General features: G+C 42.6%; 1 protein-coding gene across 10 annotated transcripts in view; it reads right to left on the minus strand.

Annotated features, from left to right (window-relative positions):
* Nucleotides 1-18,483, minus strand: part of AGAP1 (ArfGAP with GTPase domain, ankyrin repeat and PH domain 1) — a 528,918-nt gene that overhangs the window by 481,284 nt on the left and 29,151 nt on the right. For 7 of the 10 annotated variants that reach the window (XR_013537918.1, XM_072977370.2, XM_072977369.2 and 4 more), the window contains exon 1: nucleotides 1,356-11,856. The exons of the other annotated variants lie outside the window; for them this stretch is intronic. Coding sequence is in view for 6 of the 7 variants with exons in the window: in XM_072977370.2 (XP_072833471.2) it covers nucleotides 1,356-2,289 (934 nt within the window). In the remaining variant the exon portion in view is untranslated. Of the gene's footprint in view, nucleotides 1-1,355; nucleotides 11,857-18,483 lie in introns of those variants that run through there. 10 annotated transcript variants of the gene reach the window in all.

Here is an 18,483-nt window from a genome sequence, read left to right on the forward strand (position 1 = left end):
TAAAGATTACCATTCCACCCACTCACTTTGTATGAAACTAAATATCTTAATGGAAATCAGGAGCAATCAAAATGACTTCAACTCTCCATATGACTTAAACATTTTCAAGTCACAATATAAGTTTCCATTACCTGCCCACACAGAAATACTACATAAGGATCTAACTCTAAAAAACTGGTGTTTACACACTCTTGATTATATTAAGCATATAATACACCACCACCGCACAGTGAATTCATTCTTGTAGTGCAATTATTTTATAACCCAGACGCACTTCAGAGGGATAAGGATGACATATGCACAGAAGTTTGCAAAATACTGGAAACTTTTGGAGAGAAGGATGAAAATGCTAAATGCTCCAGGAAAGATCAAACATGCTCAGTGGCCACAGAATGCCATGTGTGGATGTTGGGGCAGAAAGGAGAGAGGATCTATATTACAATATGTGCATACATATGTTCTCTCTGTCTCCCACTTTTGCAGAAATATACCAGGCTCAGCACATGAATTATAATGTTATTACTCCAAACACAATGACTTCTACCTTTATCATGCACAACTTTGGAAAAGCAAAATAAGTCTGGCTCGAGCTTCCACTATAATGGAATGCACAGATGCTACCAGCAAAGCATCAAATATCGGCCTACTGACCCTCAAAAAATGCAAGAGGACTCTGCATACTTTTATGGGTGCCACCTAAGGGCACCCTGTCCTGCTTGTCCTAGCACTGTACTATGGTACCACCAGCAACCTGCTCAACCCTGAAAAGCACTAAGCCCAGTCCTGTATGCAATTTTCAGGAACCTAAAATAATTTCCAAGATGCACTTACAGTTCTTTAAACTGGCAAAATATTAAGAATCTCAAATTTATAATTCCCTCAGTTTTCCAACCACAACCTCGAAATGTAAGCTTCGGTAAGCTGAAGGGATTTGTAGACAAAGCAAACAGGATTCCACGCAATATATACTGTATTACCGTACCTTGCAAAGACAAAGAGTAGCAGACTAGAGAATTCGCTGACCTAGTGACCCATATTTTAACCGTGAAGCTCATCTCCTTCCCCCGGCCATGAACTAGAAACTGAAGTTTGCGGCGTAAAGGTTAACAACCGGGGGGGGGGGGGAGGGTTTCCAAAGGGAAAGGGACACATATTTGAGAAACGAGTCCGCGCTCTTTGCACCTGTCCTTGCCCAAGGCAGAGAGGTCTGAGAGGAGCCCTCCTTCTGACCCGAACTGGCGCGCGCAAGCTCCCCCCCCCTCCCCCAGAGCAGCCGCGCATGTGCTGCCAACACCGTCCCAGGTTGCCCGACGCCCTCCCCCGCCCCCCAAATCCTCTCGCAAGCTACGAGGCACCTCGGCTCAGGAGCTCGGAGAGGCTCTCCGTGCTGGACCGCCTGTCCGCGCCGTCGCTTCTCGGAAGGCCGCTCCTGCCGCCCCCAGCGCGGGGCCGAGGGAACCTGCCCAGGGGGCTCCCGAACGGGGAGAAGGTGCCACGGAAGAAACGGAAGGGCCGGCGCTCCTGGGAAGCGGCCCCGGTCCCGGCGCTGCTCTCCCAAACCACCAGTCCCTCGGAGAGCACCTGCAGGTCCCTGGGCTGGCTCCGGTGGCCAAGGCTGCTCCTCTCTAGCTCGCGGCCGGCGGCGGCCTCCTCCGTCAGGGCTGGCGGGCGCCTCTTCCCGGCTGCCGGTCCGCCCGCGGCGTCTGGAAGAGAGAGGCAGCCCGAGCTGCTGTGGCGCTTGGTCCGGGCCAAGGCCCTCAGCCGCAGCGCCTCCGCGCCGTTCCCGTGTCGGAAGCTACAGCTCCGGCGCAACGGGACGGGGTCCGGCGGATGCCTCTTCCCCGGGCTCCGGGCGGTGCGCTCGGCTGACAACCCCTCTTCGAAGCGCGCCGGCGGCGAGGGCGGCCGGAGGGCCGCAGGAGCACCGGCCGCTCCAAATCCCCGCGGGGCCAGAAAGGTCGCCTCTTGCGCCACTTCCCTCCGCCGGGCTTCTGCCTGCGGCCACCTCAAATTAAGCCCGCCTCGCCTCGACACCTTCAAGTGGCCCAGCTCCAACTGCCCGGTGCTCAGGGCCCGGAACCGGCGGAAAGCCTCCCCGCCAGCGCTCGCCGCCGCCGCCGCCGCGGCACTTTCCTCTCTCTCCTCCTGGAGGGGCAAGCCTCCCAGGGCTTCTTTCTTCACCAGGGTGACTGAGATGCGGTAGACGGTTTTCCGCTGCGGAGCGCCCCGCTGCACGCCGCCCGCCGAAGAGGGAGCGGAGGGCGGGTCCCGGCCGTCCAGGAGGTACATCTCGCCCAGGGGCGCCGCTCCCCGCTGGCCACGCACGCGGAGCCGGGAGAGGGGCCAAAGGAAGCCAGCGCTTTTTGTGTCTCTCTCTCCCCCCCCCGCGCCCCGCTCCGCTCCTCTCCGCTCTGACAAGAGGCGAGCCTCCCTGTCAAGTCACTTCGTCGGGCACCGCCACAGCCACGGCTCCTGAGGGAGGTGCCCGCATAGTCCCAGGGACAGCCGCCGCCTCACGGAGCGGAACGCCCGCCTCCCTCTCCTCTCGGCCCCCAACCGTCAAGGCCAAGGCGGTTTAAAAAATCCATGAAGCGACGAGGTAGGTCTTGCTTCCAGGGATGTGCGGTATCCGCGACACAGCAGCACAGAGCGGGGGGTGGGGGGCGGGGGCGGGGGGCGGGAGTGCAGGCGGAGTAGCCGCCCTCCTCCGTTTTATTGTTTACAGAGGATTGCACGTTTGCATATAGTGCCCTTTTTGCAGAGTAAATCCGATTATCCTTCCTTGCTTGATGGACCAAATTAAGCGCTAGCCCGGTATTATCTTTGCAATCAACTGTCGCCAAAAAGGAAAACGTTTAAAATAACTCAATAAAAATGCCCGTTGCCGCCAATAGCTGAAGGTCTGAGGATAATCCGACTCCTAGACAAACATGTTCCTTGACTGCAATCAGCATACTATAGACTCGCACCATCTGAAGTAGCAGATATCCTAAAGCGCTTCGTCTCAAGAAATGAGGAGGTAGGGAGCCTGAGGGAGAGACGCTGGAAATTCTGGAGTGGAGTAATTTTCTTTGTGGAATGCACTGCTGCGTGTCCAGATGCTGCACCAGCCCAAAAAGCTTAATAAGATACACCGGGCAGACATTTTAGCTTATATTACCTTAAAAGGCCTATTACTGAAAAAATCTCATTAATTCTTCCTGGCTACCAGTTTGATTAGTTGCACAGAACTACAAACACTACCACTGATCTTTACTAGAGTTGTTATACAATTCCTACAGCAAAGAAACGAATGACTTGCACTATTGCAGAATGGGTTGGGTTCTCTATTAGACATACTTTGTGCCCTTACAGACCTCTCCTCCAAATTGAATTATGCTTAGTCTCTAAGTAGGTGTGTCCAGGATTACACCCTTACACAGTTCTTGAAATATAATTCCAGCACTCTGTTTACAGGAAGAGAGTTGTTATTTTGATTTATATAGGTAAAGCACTCTCTGGGAAGTTTAAAACATAATTAGGCAAGGAACACTGTGCCCTTCAGCAAACCTGAGTACTCAATTTACCTATGTCAGAAGGATGAAAGGCTGAATCAACCTTGAGCTGGCTACCTGAATATGTCAGGATCAAACTCAGGTTGTGAGCAGAGTCTTGACTGCAATTTAACCACTGTGACATGGTTCTTAAGTTCTAATTTTCTGAAGCAGATGAATACATCATTAGGCAAAAACACAATGTAACATTAAACCAGTGTAAATGTGCTAGGCATTACACCTGTCAACAAGGAATGGCATTATTCAAGTAATCCATTATGTCTCTCTGGTGCAACCGGTTGCACAATGTGGCAGTGGAAGTACTTCAATGATGGTCAATGTTCCCTCTAAGCTGCATGCATGCACGCTTGCCCAGAGCTTCATCGGGGTTGCGCACAGGCAGCCGGCAGCCAGTTTTACTTCCCAGTTCCATTTTTTAATGAAGCCCCGCCCGCCCACCACCCACGAGGCTCCTGCGCAATAGTGCAGAAACTTAGAGGGAACATTGGTAATGGTACTTCTGTCTCAGTACTATTGTAACTATTTGCAGACACAAGTTGCACGTGTGTAGCTGCACAACGTAATTTTGCCAAATGACACAAAAAATCACTACACAAATGGAACAATTTATTCATGGTTTAACTGTGCTGTTGTGATTACCCTTTTTCACTGTGTAAGGCAATGCAAAGTGTACCAAAAATCACAGGAAGCCTCAAATTTAAATCATTTGAATAAAGTTCACTGTTATGGAATAAATTTTTTTGTCATTCAACTTTTCTATTCTGCCTTAAGAGGTACAATAAATTGAATATCATAGCTTTCCAGTTATTCAAGATACTTTGATGAGCTTAGGGAGCAGATTCAGGTCATCATCTCATAAAATTTGAAAAGGCTTTTTAACTTCTAATACATTAAACAACAACAACAAAAATCTGGGTCAACATGTCTTTTATACTTTTCCATTCAAACACATAGGATACAATACATACTCCTGAATACTTAACTAGGAAACCCTGGATGTACTGCACCTATAAGATTAATTATAAATAACACAGTGTGGGCCTAAAAACTCTTTGGCCTAAGCAAATAGAGGCAATGCAATTTTCTTCTGCATAACAATCCATACCAGATTTTCCACTCTGCAGAACCATGAAAATAGGCTTCTTACTAGGAAGAATACATTTTTATCAGCTTTTCCTTACTCAATCAGCAGCTGCAACACTTTCAAGTACAAATACATACTTCAAAGATTTCAGTCTTTTCAATGGCATGATTCCTCCCACTCACACACCTTCTAGAAATATATATGCATATATTGTTTAGTAAGAGGGGGTTATGAACAAAGTGCACATTCCATGCACAAAAATTCAAACTCTTCTTCAAATCCCATTTTAATTAAGTATTTGGACAAATGCTTTATTCTGTACTTGATGACAGCACTTACCCCAAACATCATAGTATTTTAACAACTCAGACACTATTGTTCCCCTTGAAGGAGAAAAGTGTGCACTCCTACTGGGAAAGTAACTACATATCAAGGAGAAGATGCAGATGATACCCTTAAAAAACAAATATCAAGAATTTCAGGAGACCCAGTGTAGTAGAAATGGGATATGTCAATAATCCTGATATCTGCTGGGAGATAAATTCTACCAAATCTGAAACTTCCAAGAAATCCCTGGCTTGTGTGGCTGATAATGTTCTCCTACAAAAAATTGAGGATACTAATCAATAGAGATGACTTGATGGAAGAGTAACTTCTGGGAGAAACTGAACATATTATACTTGAGTTCTTGATTACAAAGGTGGGGAAACCAGAGTGTATCCGCAAAAGTATGCTGGGTTTTAGGAAAGCCAGTTTTAATAAACCCTGGACAATGATAAGTAAGGTCTCATGACACAAGATCCTAACAGGAAAAGGAGTCCAAGATGGGCGGGAGTTTCTAAAAAGGAAATTCTAAAGGCGCAAGTACAAACAATTCCAACCCCCCCCCAAAAAAAAAATAGCAGAAGGCAATGTGGCTTCACAAAAAGGCTCAGAGAGAACCTGAAAACAAACAAACAAACAAAAAGGACACATATAGGAAGTAGAAGGAAAGCCAGGCTACAAAGGAAGAGTACAGACAAGTAGCAAAGAACTGCAGGGATGGCATTAGGCAAAAGCTGAGAACAAGCTCAAGTTAGCAAGAGAGGCTAAAAGCAACAACAAAACAAAACAAAAAAAACAACTGTTATTCAGGCAGGAGCATACCAAAAGACAGAGAAAAGCAAAAGCCAAACATGCTGCTTATATACTGCCTCATAGTATTTACAGAACTCTCCAAGTGGTTTACAAGCTAATTATACAGTCTACAAATTCTACCCACTCATCCACGCAGAGAGCTGGGTACTCATTTTACCAACTTTGGAAGGACGGAAAGCTGAGTGAACCCTGAGCTGGGAACCTGGGCCTAGGTCATGAGCAAACTTTGGCTGCAGTACAGCAGTTTAAAGACACTGTGCCATGAGAAAGAAAAGGAATAATGGATCAGCTACTTAATGGGGATGGATAACATGTGACCAAAAAAGGGCAGAAATACTCAATTCTTACCTTAGCACAGTCTCTTCCCAACAGACAGTTTATGAGCCCTCCAGACAAATGTGAAATAAAAGTGGACAGCTTGAGATTGATAAACAAGTAACTAGAAATCTCTTGTTACTTTCAACAAGTTCACATCTGTAGTGCTAGATGAACTGCATCCAAGAGTATTGGAAGAAGTGGCTGAAAAATTCTCAGAACTAGTGTGTTTTATTATTTTGAAATCAGGGAGGGTGGGTGAAGTGCCAGTGGATTGCAGGAGAGCTAATGTTGTCCCCATCTTCAAAAAGGACAAAAAGGAAGAACCTGGGAACTACATATCAGCCAGCCTAACATTTATCGTAGGGAAAATTCTGGAGCAGATTATAATGCAGTCACTGCGCAAGCACCTTAAAAACAATGCAGAAATAACTAGACACCAACATGTAGATTTGTCAAGAACAAATCCTGCCACACTAATCTTGTTTTTTGATCAGGTAGCCTCCCTGGTTGTTGTTATGTTATCAAGCTGCCTCCAAATTTATGGCAACTCTATGAATGAATGATCTTCAAAATGCCCTCTCCTCAAAGCCCATGCTTAACTCTTACAAAATAAAAAAAAACCTGTGGTTTCCTTTAGAAAGTCAATCCATATCTCATATTTGGTTTTCCTCTTTTCCTGATGCATTCCAACTTTCCAAGCATTATTACAATCCTGCCTTCTCATGATGTGCCCAAAGCCTCAATTGTGTTATTTTTGCTTCCAGAGATAGTTCAGGCTTGATTTGATCTAGTACTCACTTGCTCATCTTTATGACAGTCCAATGTTTCCACAAAACTCTCTTCCAGCACCATATTTTAAGTACATACACAGTTGATTCCAGAATCATACTCAGAGAGTGTTTGTCAATGGATCCTTCTCAAACTGGGAAGAAAAACAGATGAGGAACCACAAGACTTAGTCCAGGGCTCAGGGCTCTTCAATATTTTTATCTATGACTTGGATGAATGGGTGCAGGGAACACTTATCAAATTTACAGGTGACAAAAATAATTGGGTGGAACAGCTAATACTCTGGAAGCCAGAAAACAAAATTCAAATAGATCTTGGTAGGCTTCAGCACTGGGCTGAAAATACCAGAATGAAACTTAACAGGGATAAGTGCAAACAAAATTTTACGCAGGGGAGGGGGGACCAAATGCACAGTAACAAGTTGAGGATACTTGGTTCAGTAATACGAGTGAGAAGGATCTTGTAATTGCTGTAGATCACAAGGTGAATGTGAGCTAACACTAAGGCAAATGTCATTTTAAGCTGCATTAATAGAAGTATAGTCTCCAAGAGTCAAAAAGAGATGTCTTGTGCATATTCCACAGCTATATGGCAACAACTTACTACTGATGGTTTTCATGCCATGCATAGTCAAGTCACATATGACTTATAGTGATCCTAACAGTTTTAAAGGCAAGTGAAATATTTAAGAAGTGTTTTCACAAGTACTACCACCCAGTGAGTTTCCATGACCAAGCTGGGTTTAAAACACAAGTCATCTGCACCCTAATCCATCTATTATACCACACTGGGTGTATCTTGCTGGTGATACATATTCCTGCAGAATGTATGTGGTGCAATGCAATAGCTTTAGCAGTTGTTATAAGTGCTATGCATAAAGATGCTGCTGGTAATGATAAAAGGATTAACAACAGATTTGGTTGGGAGTAAATAAAGTTCTACACAGGCTTGGGAAGAATACAAGATTTAGCTCAGTTCAAGCATCTCAGCTTTTGTTATGTGCTATGAAGAAACTTCTTATTTTAATGTGCTATTTTAACTATATATTTAGACTTTCAACATTTTTTTCTTAGTGTGTTCAACTCTAACTCTGTTGTGAGAATTACCTCAATGCTTAATTAACATCAATTTTTTTCTCATTCAGAAACAAAAAATATTAATTAGATCTCTAGGGACTGTTCCAGTATTTTACACTGTCAGGTGGCTTCACATCATTTTGAGATCAACTGTTTACCATCTACTGTCATGACACATCAATTAAAATAAAAGGCTATTGGGTACAAAACAGGCTTTACTCTAGGGTAAAAGCAATAAATACTTCTTTATGACAAAATTTACATTGAATTGCTTATCTGTGGCTCTTACAATGCTATGTCAAACCTAACTAGAAAGGCTCCATTTGTCTGCTAAGGCAAAGAAAAGCAGCACAAACACTATTATTTCAGTCCTTATTTCTTCAGTGTTCTTTCTGTACTATAACTTTTCTGTAACGATAACTGCTATTAAAATTTCTCCCACACTAATGCAGAAACAAAAAATCACTAGCTGAAACATTAGGTCTGTTTTGTTATCAGAGTCCATTAAAACAGTCACGTTAATAATCCACAATGCAGGTAGCCATAGTCTGATATGTAAGCATTAGGAAACAAGAAACCCCAGGAGTTACTGAATGGAAGAGTATCTCTAAAATCTGGCCTTTTAGATGATGAATGTAAAAACAGACATCTCCTGGCAAGGACCCATCCATAACATTCCTAATTAATCAGAAATAATATTTAACATTAAAAAAATGTTCTGTCTAACCTTAGACCTTTTTTACTGGGATCAAAGCAAGTACACTAAATTTTTTTGTACTTTGGCTGCTGAGGAGGAAGCTTACCTGGCTGAGACCAACTATTGTCTAATCTCTCTTCTCTCTCCAAAAAGGCAGCAGCAGCAGCAGCAGCTACCCTACCTTGCTCTAAGAATGAGCTGACATAGTAGGGCCCCTCACTCCACCTATTCCATATGGAGATTATCCCTGTTATTTAATTTGTCCCCTCCAAGAATCATCTTTTGTGGCCATTTTATTTGGCTGTACTGTAGTACTACTACTACTACTACTACCACCACCACCACCACCACCTTTTTGTCTGGGTGGAACTGCAGGTAAGGAGGATCAGCCCGTGCTGCTGCTAGCAAGCCAGCACGTCCAGCAGATGTGATTGCTACTAGAAACAAAGTTTTAAAGGAAAGGAACTTGTAATGAGTAGTAGCAAGTGGTTCGAAAGGTGGACGGGTTAAGTGATGTAGTAGGGACCATTAAGGGATAGGAGGTTTGGGAGTAGACCGAATGTTTCGAAAGTCCCTTGAGGAATCTCTTGAGAGTCGGGTGGGAGAATAAGGCCAATGCCTCTGAACGAGCCAGTTGGTGTGCGACGATCACAGCAATGTATACTTTTAAGATAGAATGCAAGAGTCCTTGTTTCAAAAGATGCAGCAGAAAAGCAAGAAGTGTATCTATAGTTAATGGTGTGGTAACAAAGATCAAGCAAAAGTAAATGTATTCCACTTGTAGGAATACAGCAAGGTCGCAGACGATTTTCGCGCTCTGGCAAGCACAGCTGTTATTGTGGGAGAATCCACCAGGCTGTGAGGTGAAGAGACTTGAGGTCTGGATGACTGATCGTACCCCTGTCCTGAGTTAGTAGATGGGGGCATCTCGGAAGGTGCAGAAAATCTGATGACATTGCTTTCAGTGGTATGGCCACCAGGAGCTATGAGGATGGCATTTGTCCCCTCTTGGAGCAAGCAAATAATTGTTCACTGGATCGAGGGGATGGGGGGAACATGAATATCAAATCCATTCCCCACTGTGTCATGAATGCATCCCCTAAGGAGTGCATGCGCCTTCCTGTCCTGGAGCAATACTGGGCACGTTTCATGTTCTGTTCTCAGGCAAAGACATCCATGGTGGGATTTCCCCATCAGCAGCAGAGCTGAAGAAATATTGCATGATTGAATGTCCATTTGTGAGTCTGGGTGGTGAGGCGACTTAAGTGGTCTGGTATATCATTGTCCTAAGTGGCGACATGATCTACCACAGGGAAAGCATGGTGAGTGTAACACCATTCCCAGAGTTGTACTGCTAGGTAGAGCAGGGAAAGCAAATGCATACCTCCTTGTTTGTTGATATAGAAGAGGGTTTTAGTGTTGTCTGTGGCTATTTGAACCCCACGTCCCAAAGGAGAGACTGAAATGCATGAAGTCTCTGGATAGCATCTTTTTGGAGAAGCAATGAAACCTCTTCTTCTAGACTAGGTGAGTAATTGGTTATTTTATTTCACCGGTAGATGGAGGCTCTATGAACTCTATGAGATAACTGAAATGGATAATGGCTAGCACCCAAGCATTGTTGTTGATACGAGTCCATTTGTGAAAGAAAGGGGCGAGATGATACTGTAGGGGTTCAGACTGACAGATTTGGGGTAAGAGTCAAAAATGTTATTTGGGTTTCCTTTCAGGTTCTCAGAAGGTTTGGCAGGGATGTTGTCTAGAAGCCTGGGGTTGGAAGAATGGAGAGGTCAAAGACGGTGGTGTGGGAGAAGGTTTGTAGTGTTGGTATGGTTGATGAAATGTAGTGGAGCAATGCCATTGGGTGCGTGGGTACCTACAGTATTGTTGCATGTAATAGGAACGCACTGTCTTAGGAATGTTGTATAGGTTATCCATGACCTCATCAGTTTTATCACTGAACAAACCCACTCCATCAAAGGGTTGGTCCTAAATGTGTGAGGGCGCATCTTCTGTGATGCCTGCAGAGCGGAGCCATGCATGGCTTCTCCAAGAAACAGATGTAGCCATGCTTTTAAATGTGGCACCAGCAACATGTCGAGCAGCAATGCACTCTTGTTTTGCTAGGGCCATGGCTTCAAGATGCACGTTGAGAGTGGCCACCCAAGAATCCTCTGGTGCAGATTGTAAGACTGGTAAAACCTTATTCTATAGCTATCTGTGGTATGCTCCCATTGCTGCTTGGTAATTAGAGACCCGTGTGATGACAGATGCAATAAGAGTACAGACGGTGTACAACATGTCATGTTTTCTGCCCTCTCTATTAGTAGGGGCTACAGCAGAGCTGTTTCGGGCCCGAGACTGAGTAGATTCAACAATAATCGAATTAGGTAGAGGGTGTTTAGCTAGGAATGCAGTGCCATCACCATGAGTACGATAGAGATTTTCACCTGCCTTGACACTTGGAACAGAGAGGAATGTTTGTCCCAAGAATCTTTAATAAGGGTCAACATTGCAGGGGTGAATGCCAAGCTTGTCTTAGTTGATGTCATCAAATATGAGATCCTGTTTAGGGGGAGGTGGTGGCACCACCTCCAGTTCAAGGGTCTCATCCATGCGAAGCACCATGTGAGTATATGAGGTAAAGTCTTCCAAAGGTGAGGGAAGATGAGTTTCAGCAATATCTGAGTCCGGCGTCGGGAGATTGGTGGGAGACTCATCAGAAGCATCTGATGGGAGATCCAAAACCTCAGAAGGTAGAGTAGCTGAGGTCTCTCTGTGAGAAGACAAAGGTGGAATTGGGGACCAATGTAGAGACTTCCACACCGAGGCCCGGACACTAGTCGAGGTAGACGGACGCTGGTTAGGCAGAACTGGATCTGCATCGATCAGTGCAGGTGTGCCTCTGTATGTTGTTGTAACATATACCAAAGAGAATTGCACTTGAGAGAGTGGTGCTTGGGTGAGATGCAAGGGCCAAATCCGATGCAGTGGAAGTGTGGGGCCTTTTCGATGCCAGCCGGTGGTCAAACCAGGGCACCACAGTTTGAGGCAGAGACCTTTTAAGAGAAGGCTTTGTAAACTTTGATACCGTGGGTGCATCAGACTGTAATTATCTTGGAGAGTGTGCGTGGGATCGGTATAGAGGCAGTGAAGGCAAGGGTGAATCCGAGGGATAAGCATATGCATAATGAACCATCTTCGGTTCCTCATAATAGTAGGCCTCCTGGTATAGATCCATTGGGTCACCTCAGTATCAAGCTCACCTGTAGCTGCTATAGTAGGCCTCAAGATGTTCTGGGCAAAACTGGCATCGAGCTGATTTGTGGATGTAATAAATCTCTCAGTTTGGAGATCATCAGATTGTCTTTTCTGTTTAGGAGAAGCAGAATCCCGACCTGGTTTAAAGACCAGGGTGTCTTTGAACTCGATGTAGAGGGTTCAGATTTCAAAGATGACTTAGATGCTGACTTCAAACAAGACTGACCTGACTTTGGTGATGAGATGGATGATGAAACCGGAGTCGGGGCAGCAGCCTCTGGTCTCGAGATCGATGTTGATGTAGGATCCATATCTGCAGGAGCCTTGGTATCAGATGGTTTGAGGGACCATTCCCAAAGAAACTATCTAAGGTGTTGTAGATGGGAGTTTAAGCACTGGATTGGTAAGGCTCTTGCACTCTGGACACGTCTGAGTCTGATGCTGTTCCCTCAAACAGAAAAGGCATCAATCATGGCTATCCAAGGGGGAATCTTGTTGGCACAAGAAACACATCATTTGAAAGGGCTCATTGGGGCCATAAAATGGCAGGAAAAATAGGTGGGGGGAGGAGGGAGGAAGAAAAGGGTAACTCACGGGAATGTCCAAGTTTTGGTTGAGGAGAAAAGGCCTCAAGAGGCAGAAAAGCAAGAAAAAGTAGCTCTAGCATCATAAGGAGTCTTAACTTCAGTGGCGGCTAAAAGGAACTGAGGGAAACTCCGGATGGGCTGAGCATGCGCACTATGGGAAAACATTCTACTAAACACATGAGTTAAAACTCTAGAAAGTCTCGAGGAATCTTGTGCAGGCACAGACTTTAGCCATTCATGTGGATTCACAGAGACCACGAAGAAGAACAATATATTAAATATGTAAGAACAAACCTAAATTAGTCTGAAATATATTCTCATTAAGTTCATTACATAATCTGTAAATTAATTTTAACAATAGCAAATATTTAGGTATCTTTTATTTCTAAACAGTAATAAAATATTTTCTCCCATTTATCTTTTACAAACACCATCTCTTCTTGAAACCACCGTCATATTACATTCTTGTTCTGTCTGTCAACAGGATGTCAGATAGACAATGCAGAGCCACAGCTTATAGCAGCACTTAAGACAGTTGCCGCACAGCAACTTGACATCAAGCAGTCTGTATTAGACAGCACAGCCAAGCTTTAGTGTTGTAGTCAAAGTAACACCTTGAACTTCAGCAGCAGACAAGTTCATATGGGTGTCCCTGGTGCAAGTGTCTGAGACATGGCAGATCTAATTATAGACCTCTGTATGTTTCTATTTTAAGAACAAGCAGATTGTGTTGGCTGGTGATGGGCAGAGGAGCATTGGATAGAGGCAATGAGTTGGATGCTTTTACCCTTTAACCCACCCTATTTCTCAATCTAAATCCACCACTAAATTATAGGAGGAAGACCAAATAGTAGCTACAGGGAAGATGGAAGGTGAAAACCCTCTGTCCCCATCACTCTGAGTTATAAATACAAAGTCCTGGAAAAACTGGGTGGTGTGTGTGTGAGAGAGATTTTTTTCAGTTTTTTCTCCCCAAGGATAAATTATTTTGTTTTCTAGGGTATATAAACGTAGAAAAATATTCTGATTGAATACTTTCCATTTTGAATAAGTGAAATGTTTTTCAAGGTGAAGCTTTACTATCTCAAACCAGAAACTGCACAGTATGAAGATCTGCCGATCTGCACATAAAATAGTTCACAGGGCTAGAGTACAAATAATTTATTTGCATATGGGAGTCACTGGTATTAGAAAACAAGTTTCAGACCATCCACGGTATCTTATAAAGATGACAAGCCACAATAAACAGCTAATGGTAATTTGCTTTCTCCACAGCAAAATCCTATGTTTGAGAGGCATCTGCCCTATTACTTTACAAAATGATGTACAACAGATATAATCAATAGCACAAATGGCAACTAAAATTTATTTGTTTCATATAAAATGAAAGAAAAATGACAATCAGTCTGCTTGTATAAAGATGCCATCAAGTTCGATCACAGCAGTGTACTTAAGCTATCATGACTAACTTAGTTATAGAAATGATGAAAAGATTCTTCTTGTATTTCCATTTAGATAAAGTGCATCTCAGTCAGATGGTGTTCAAGGTTGCCAGAAGCAAACAAAATGTAGGTCACATCTTTAAGTCTGAAAGAACAGCGGGCAGATTATATGAACACATTTGTATGTATAAAGCATAATTCTTTTGACTTGGCTTATATCTATCAAAGGGGTCAAAGATTTCTCATTCTTAAAGTCATGCAATCATTATTCAACTACAACAATTTGTTGTTACATTGGCTTTATTATAAACCTAAGCAATACTAGCAATCTTAGTAAAACAAAGAAACAAAAAAAACCACAAACAAACCTAGCAGCACAACCAACCTAACAACATGCATTAATAAGCGTTGATGCCTCTTGCTGGCTACTGCACAAACAATTTCTTCCCAATAAAGCTTACATTCAGATTAATAGAACAATCCTATTCTCATCTACTCAGAAGCAGTTCCATTGAGTTTGGTGTGTACAGAAGCACTTTTAATGTGTGCAATGGAGCATTTAGGACATCCTCTTCACCAAGATGAACCACAACCTTCACCTTTTACTCCTAGGTATGTTTGCAAAACAGGTTTTGTATCTTACTAATTTTCTTGCATTGAGAACAAGTTGATATTCTTTAAGGCAATGTGTGTACCAGTTTTTTTTTGTCATGCAGGGTGTGAGAGTAAATAAATAACCATTTAAAACCCGAGAAGACTGACCTTTCATATTCAGAATATTGTTTAATGCTTTAAAATATTATGTTATCATGGATTTTGATTAAAAATGAACAGTAGGTAACATTCCCAAATCCCTTGGAAATAGGGTTTCAGTAATCCAGTCTTGAAAACAATGTTTTTAAGTACATATAATAAAAAAAATTGAAGGAAGTAGATTGCAGTCCATGAAATCAATCTGTTAATTTTAAAGGTGCCAGAGAACTTGTTTCTGTTATGCACATCGAAACAGGCTTAAGTGCTTACTTGCTTGTAAACTGCTTCTTCTAGAGACTAACATACAAAAACTCACATCACATGAAACTCCAGTTTTCAAGATACCATAGGTATCCTCATCGAGAAAACAGTGCAGGTATGCATGGTAATATTATGATCAGTCTTTCTAAAAAAAAAGATGCTAGAAACTGAATCACAAGTTAAAAAAACAGCTTTCACAAAGCTTTTGTTACACAAGTTATTTGTTATGAAATACTTTATCATTAAAGTTTCTGGTGGGACAGAAACTTTAACCTGGATAACAGAAACTAATATATGGCTGTAATTTACAGATCTCTGAAAACATCAATATATTTAAACATTAATTGATCATGAACAAGAATACTGTGGATTGAAACCAGAGATATTATCAGGGAAGATGCAAAAAGACTAGTCCTGCAGTGAAAAGACAAGAAAAGCCTAGAAAGATGACTGATTAAACTTTTAAAATTACTAATGGCAGACAAGAAGCAAAAGTAAAAGTTGACAGAAATAATACTGGAATACTAAATATCAGCAACCATCATGTAGAAACAAAAATAACCAATGCAAAAGAAAAGAAGAGAACATAAGAAGAGGAAAAATGAGATTTCTTCCATAAGATCCAAGAAATCAAAGAGAAATATAAAACTAGGTTAGGGATGCTGAAAAGTCAGCAGGAGAATATATTATCTGGACAATATAAAATAAGAAGGAAATGGAAACCATATACTGAAGAACTATAGAAGGAGACACAAGGACAACAGATTCCATTAAAGAGGAATCTTAAAGAAGAACCTACAATTTTGATAGCAGCTTACCAAGTACTTGGAAGAAATAAATCATAAGAGGTAGATGGAATACAAGAGAACAAATTCAGCCTACAAGAACTGAATCTGAAAGATTAGAAGGACATGCAAAAGTAGTACAGTTGAACATTAGGAAGAAAATGTCATGACTACAGAAAACTTTTATGTTCACAGCGCAGAAATCAATAGAAAGGGTATTTTTCTACAATACTATTTGCTATCCCTTTATTCAATCAAAATCAAGATTCCAGAGAACAAACCAGAAGAAAACCGAGGCTGCAGAAAGCAGCAATGAAGGAAGCATAAAAGTTTCTTAAGTATAAGGATGTGTCACTGGAAACCAAGATTATCCATACTAAAGTATCTCAATTACACTGTACAGCTGGATGTTGAGGAAAACTATCACATGCAGAGGAAAGGAAAATGAGGAAAGCTAGACAATGAGAAAAGCTAACAGTAGAAAAAACAACTGTTTTGAAATGTCATGCTAGATGAAATCTTTGGACCACCAGAAAGACAAACAAGTGGATTCTACATCAAATGAAGCCTGATCTCCCACTAGAAGCAAAAATAACTAAGCTGTGGCTATCACACTTTGAATGTATCATTAGAAGACAAGAATCATCGGAAATGATAATAATGCTAGCAAGAGTGGAAGGTAGTCAGAAAAGAGGAAAATTGAACATGGGAAGAATTGGCGTAATAAAAGAAGCACAGCTTTATTTTACAAAACCTAAACTTTCCGAGGTTATTAATTCACAGGAACCCAGAAAATCAGACGAGATCTGATAGCAGATATAACAAAACAAAAGCAATGAAAATGAGATCAGAGGTCCTATGATAAGAGTGACTTCTTCATGGATTGCTGCCTTGTCGTGGCGAAGGGGCTTGAGTAACTCAGAGAAGCTATGGGCTATGCCGTGCAGGGACACCCAAGACGGACAGGACATAGTGGAGAGTTCCGACTAAACGCAATCCACCTGGAGTAGGAAATGGCAAGCCACTCCAGTATCTTTGCCAAGAACGCCCCATGATCAGAAACAAAAGGCTAAAAGATATGACGCTGGAAGATGGGCCCCTCAGGTCGGAAGGCGTCCAACATGCTACTGAGGAAGAGCGGAGGACAAGTACAAGTAGCTCCAGAGCTAATGAAGTGGTTGGGCCAAAGCCGAAAGGACGCTCAGCTGTGGACGTGCCTGGAAGTGAAAGGAAAATCCAATGCTGCAAAGAAAAATACTGCATAGGAACCTGGAATGTAAGATCTATGAACATTGGGAAGCTGGAGGTGGTCAAACAGGAGATGGCAAGAATAAACATCGACATCCTGGGCATCAGTGAACTAAAATGGACAGGAATGGGCGAATTCAGCTCAGATGATTATCATATCTACTATTGTGGACAAGAATCCCGTAGAAGGAATGGAGTAGCCCTCATAGTCAACAAAAGAGTGGGAAAAGCTGTAATGGGATACAATCTCAAAAATGATAGAATGATGTCAATACGAATCCAAGGCAGACCATTCAACATCACAATAATCCAAGTTTATGCACCAACCAGCATTGCTGAGGAGACTGAAATTGAACAATTCTATGAAGATTTACAACACCTTCTAGAACTGACACCAAAGAAAGATGTTCTTCTCATTCTAGGGGACTGGAATGCTAAAGTAGGGAGCCAAGAGATAAAAGGAACAACAGGGAAGTTTGGCCTTGGAGTTCAGAACGAAGCAGGACAAAGGCTAATAGAGTTTTGTCAAGAGAATAAGCTGGTCATCACAAACACTCTTTTCCAACAACACAAGAGGCGACTCTATACATGGAAATCACCAGATGGGCAATATCGAAATCAGATTGATTATATTCTCTGCAGCCAAAGATGGAGAAGCTCTATACAGTCAGCAAAAACAAGACCTGGAGCTGACTGCGGCTCTGATCATCAGCTTCTCATAGCAAAATTCAAGCTTAGACTGAAGAGATTAGGAAAAACCACTGGGCCACTCAGGTATAATCTAAACCAAATCCCTTATGAATACACAGTGGAAGTAAAGAACAGATTTAAGGAACTAGATTTGGTGGACAGAGTGCCTGAAGAACTTTGGATAGAGGCTCGTAACATTGTCCAGGAGGCAGCAACGAAAACCATCCCAAAGAAAAGGAAATGCAAGAAAGCAAAGTGGCTGTCCAATGAGGCCTTAGAAATAGCAGAGAGGAGAAGGGAAGCAAAATGCAAGGGAGATAGGGAAAGTTACAGAAAATTGAATGCAGACTTCCAAAGAATAGCAAGGAGAGACAAGAGGGCCTTCTTAAATGAACAATGCAAAGAAATAGAGGAAGATAACAGAAAAGGAAAGACCAGAGATCTGTTCAGGAAAATTGGACATATCAGAGGAACATTTTGCGCAAAGATGAACATGATAAAAGACAAAAATGGGAGGGACCTAACAGAAGCAGAAGACGTCAAGAAGAGGTGGCAAGAATACACAGAGGAATTATATCAGAAAGATTTGGATATCCTGGACAACCCAGACAAGGTAGTTGCTGACCTTGAGCCAGACATCCTGGAGAGCGAAGTCAAGTGGGCCTTAGAAAGCCTGGCTAACAACAAGGCCAGTGGAGGTGATGGCATTCCAGTTGAACTATTTAAAATCCTGAAAGATGATGCTGTTAAGGTGCTACATTCAATATGCCAGCAAGTTTGGAAAACTCAACAGTGGCCAGA

Source organism: Pogona vitticeps, chromosome 1 (genome assembly GCF_051106095.1).
Source record: "Pogona vitticeps strain Pit_001003342236 chromosome 1, PviZW2.1, whole genome shotgun sequence".
Classification (NCBI taxonomy): Eukaryota; Metazoa; Chordata; class Lepidosauria; order Squamata; family Agamidae; genus Pogona; species Pogona vitticeps.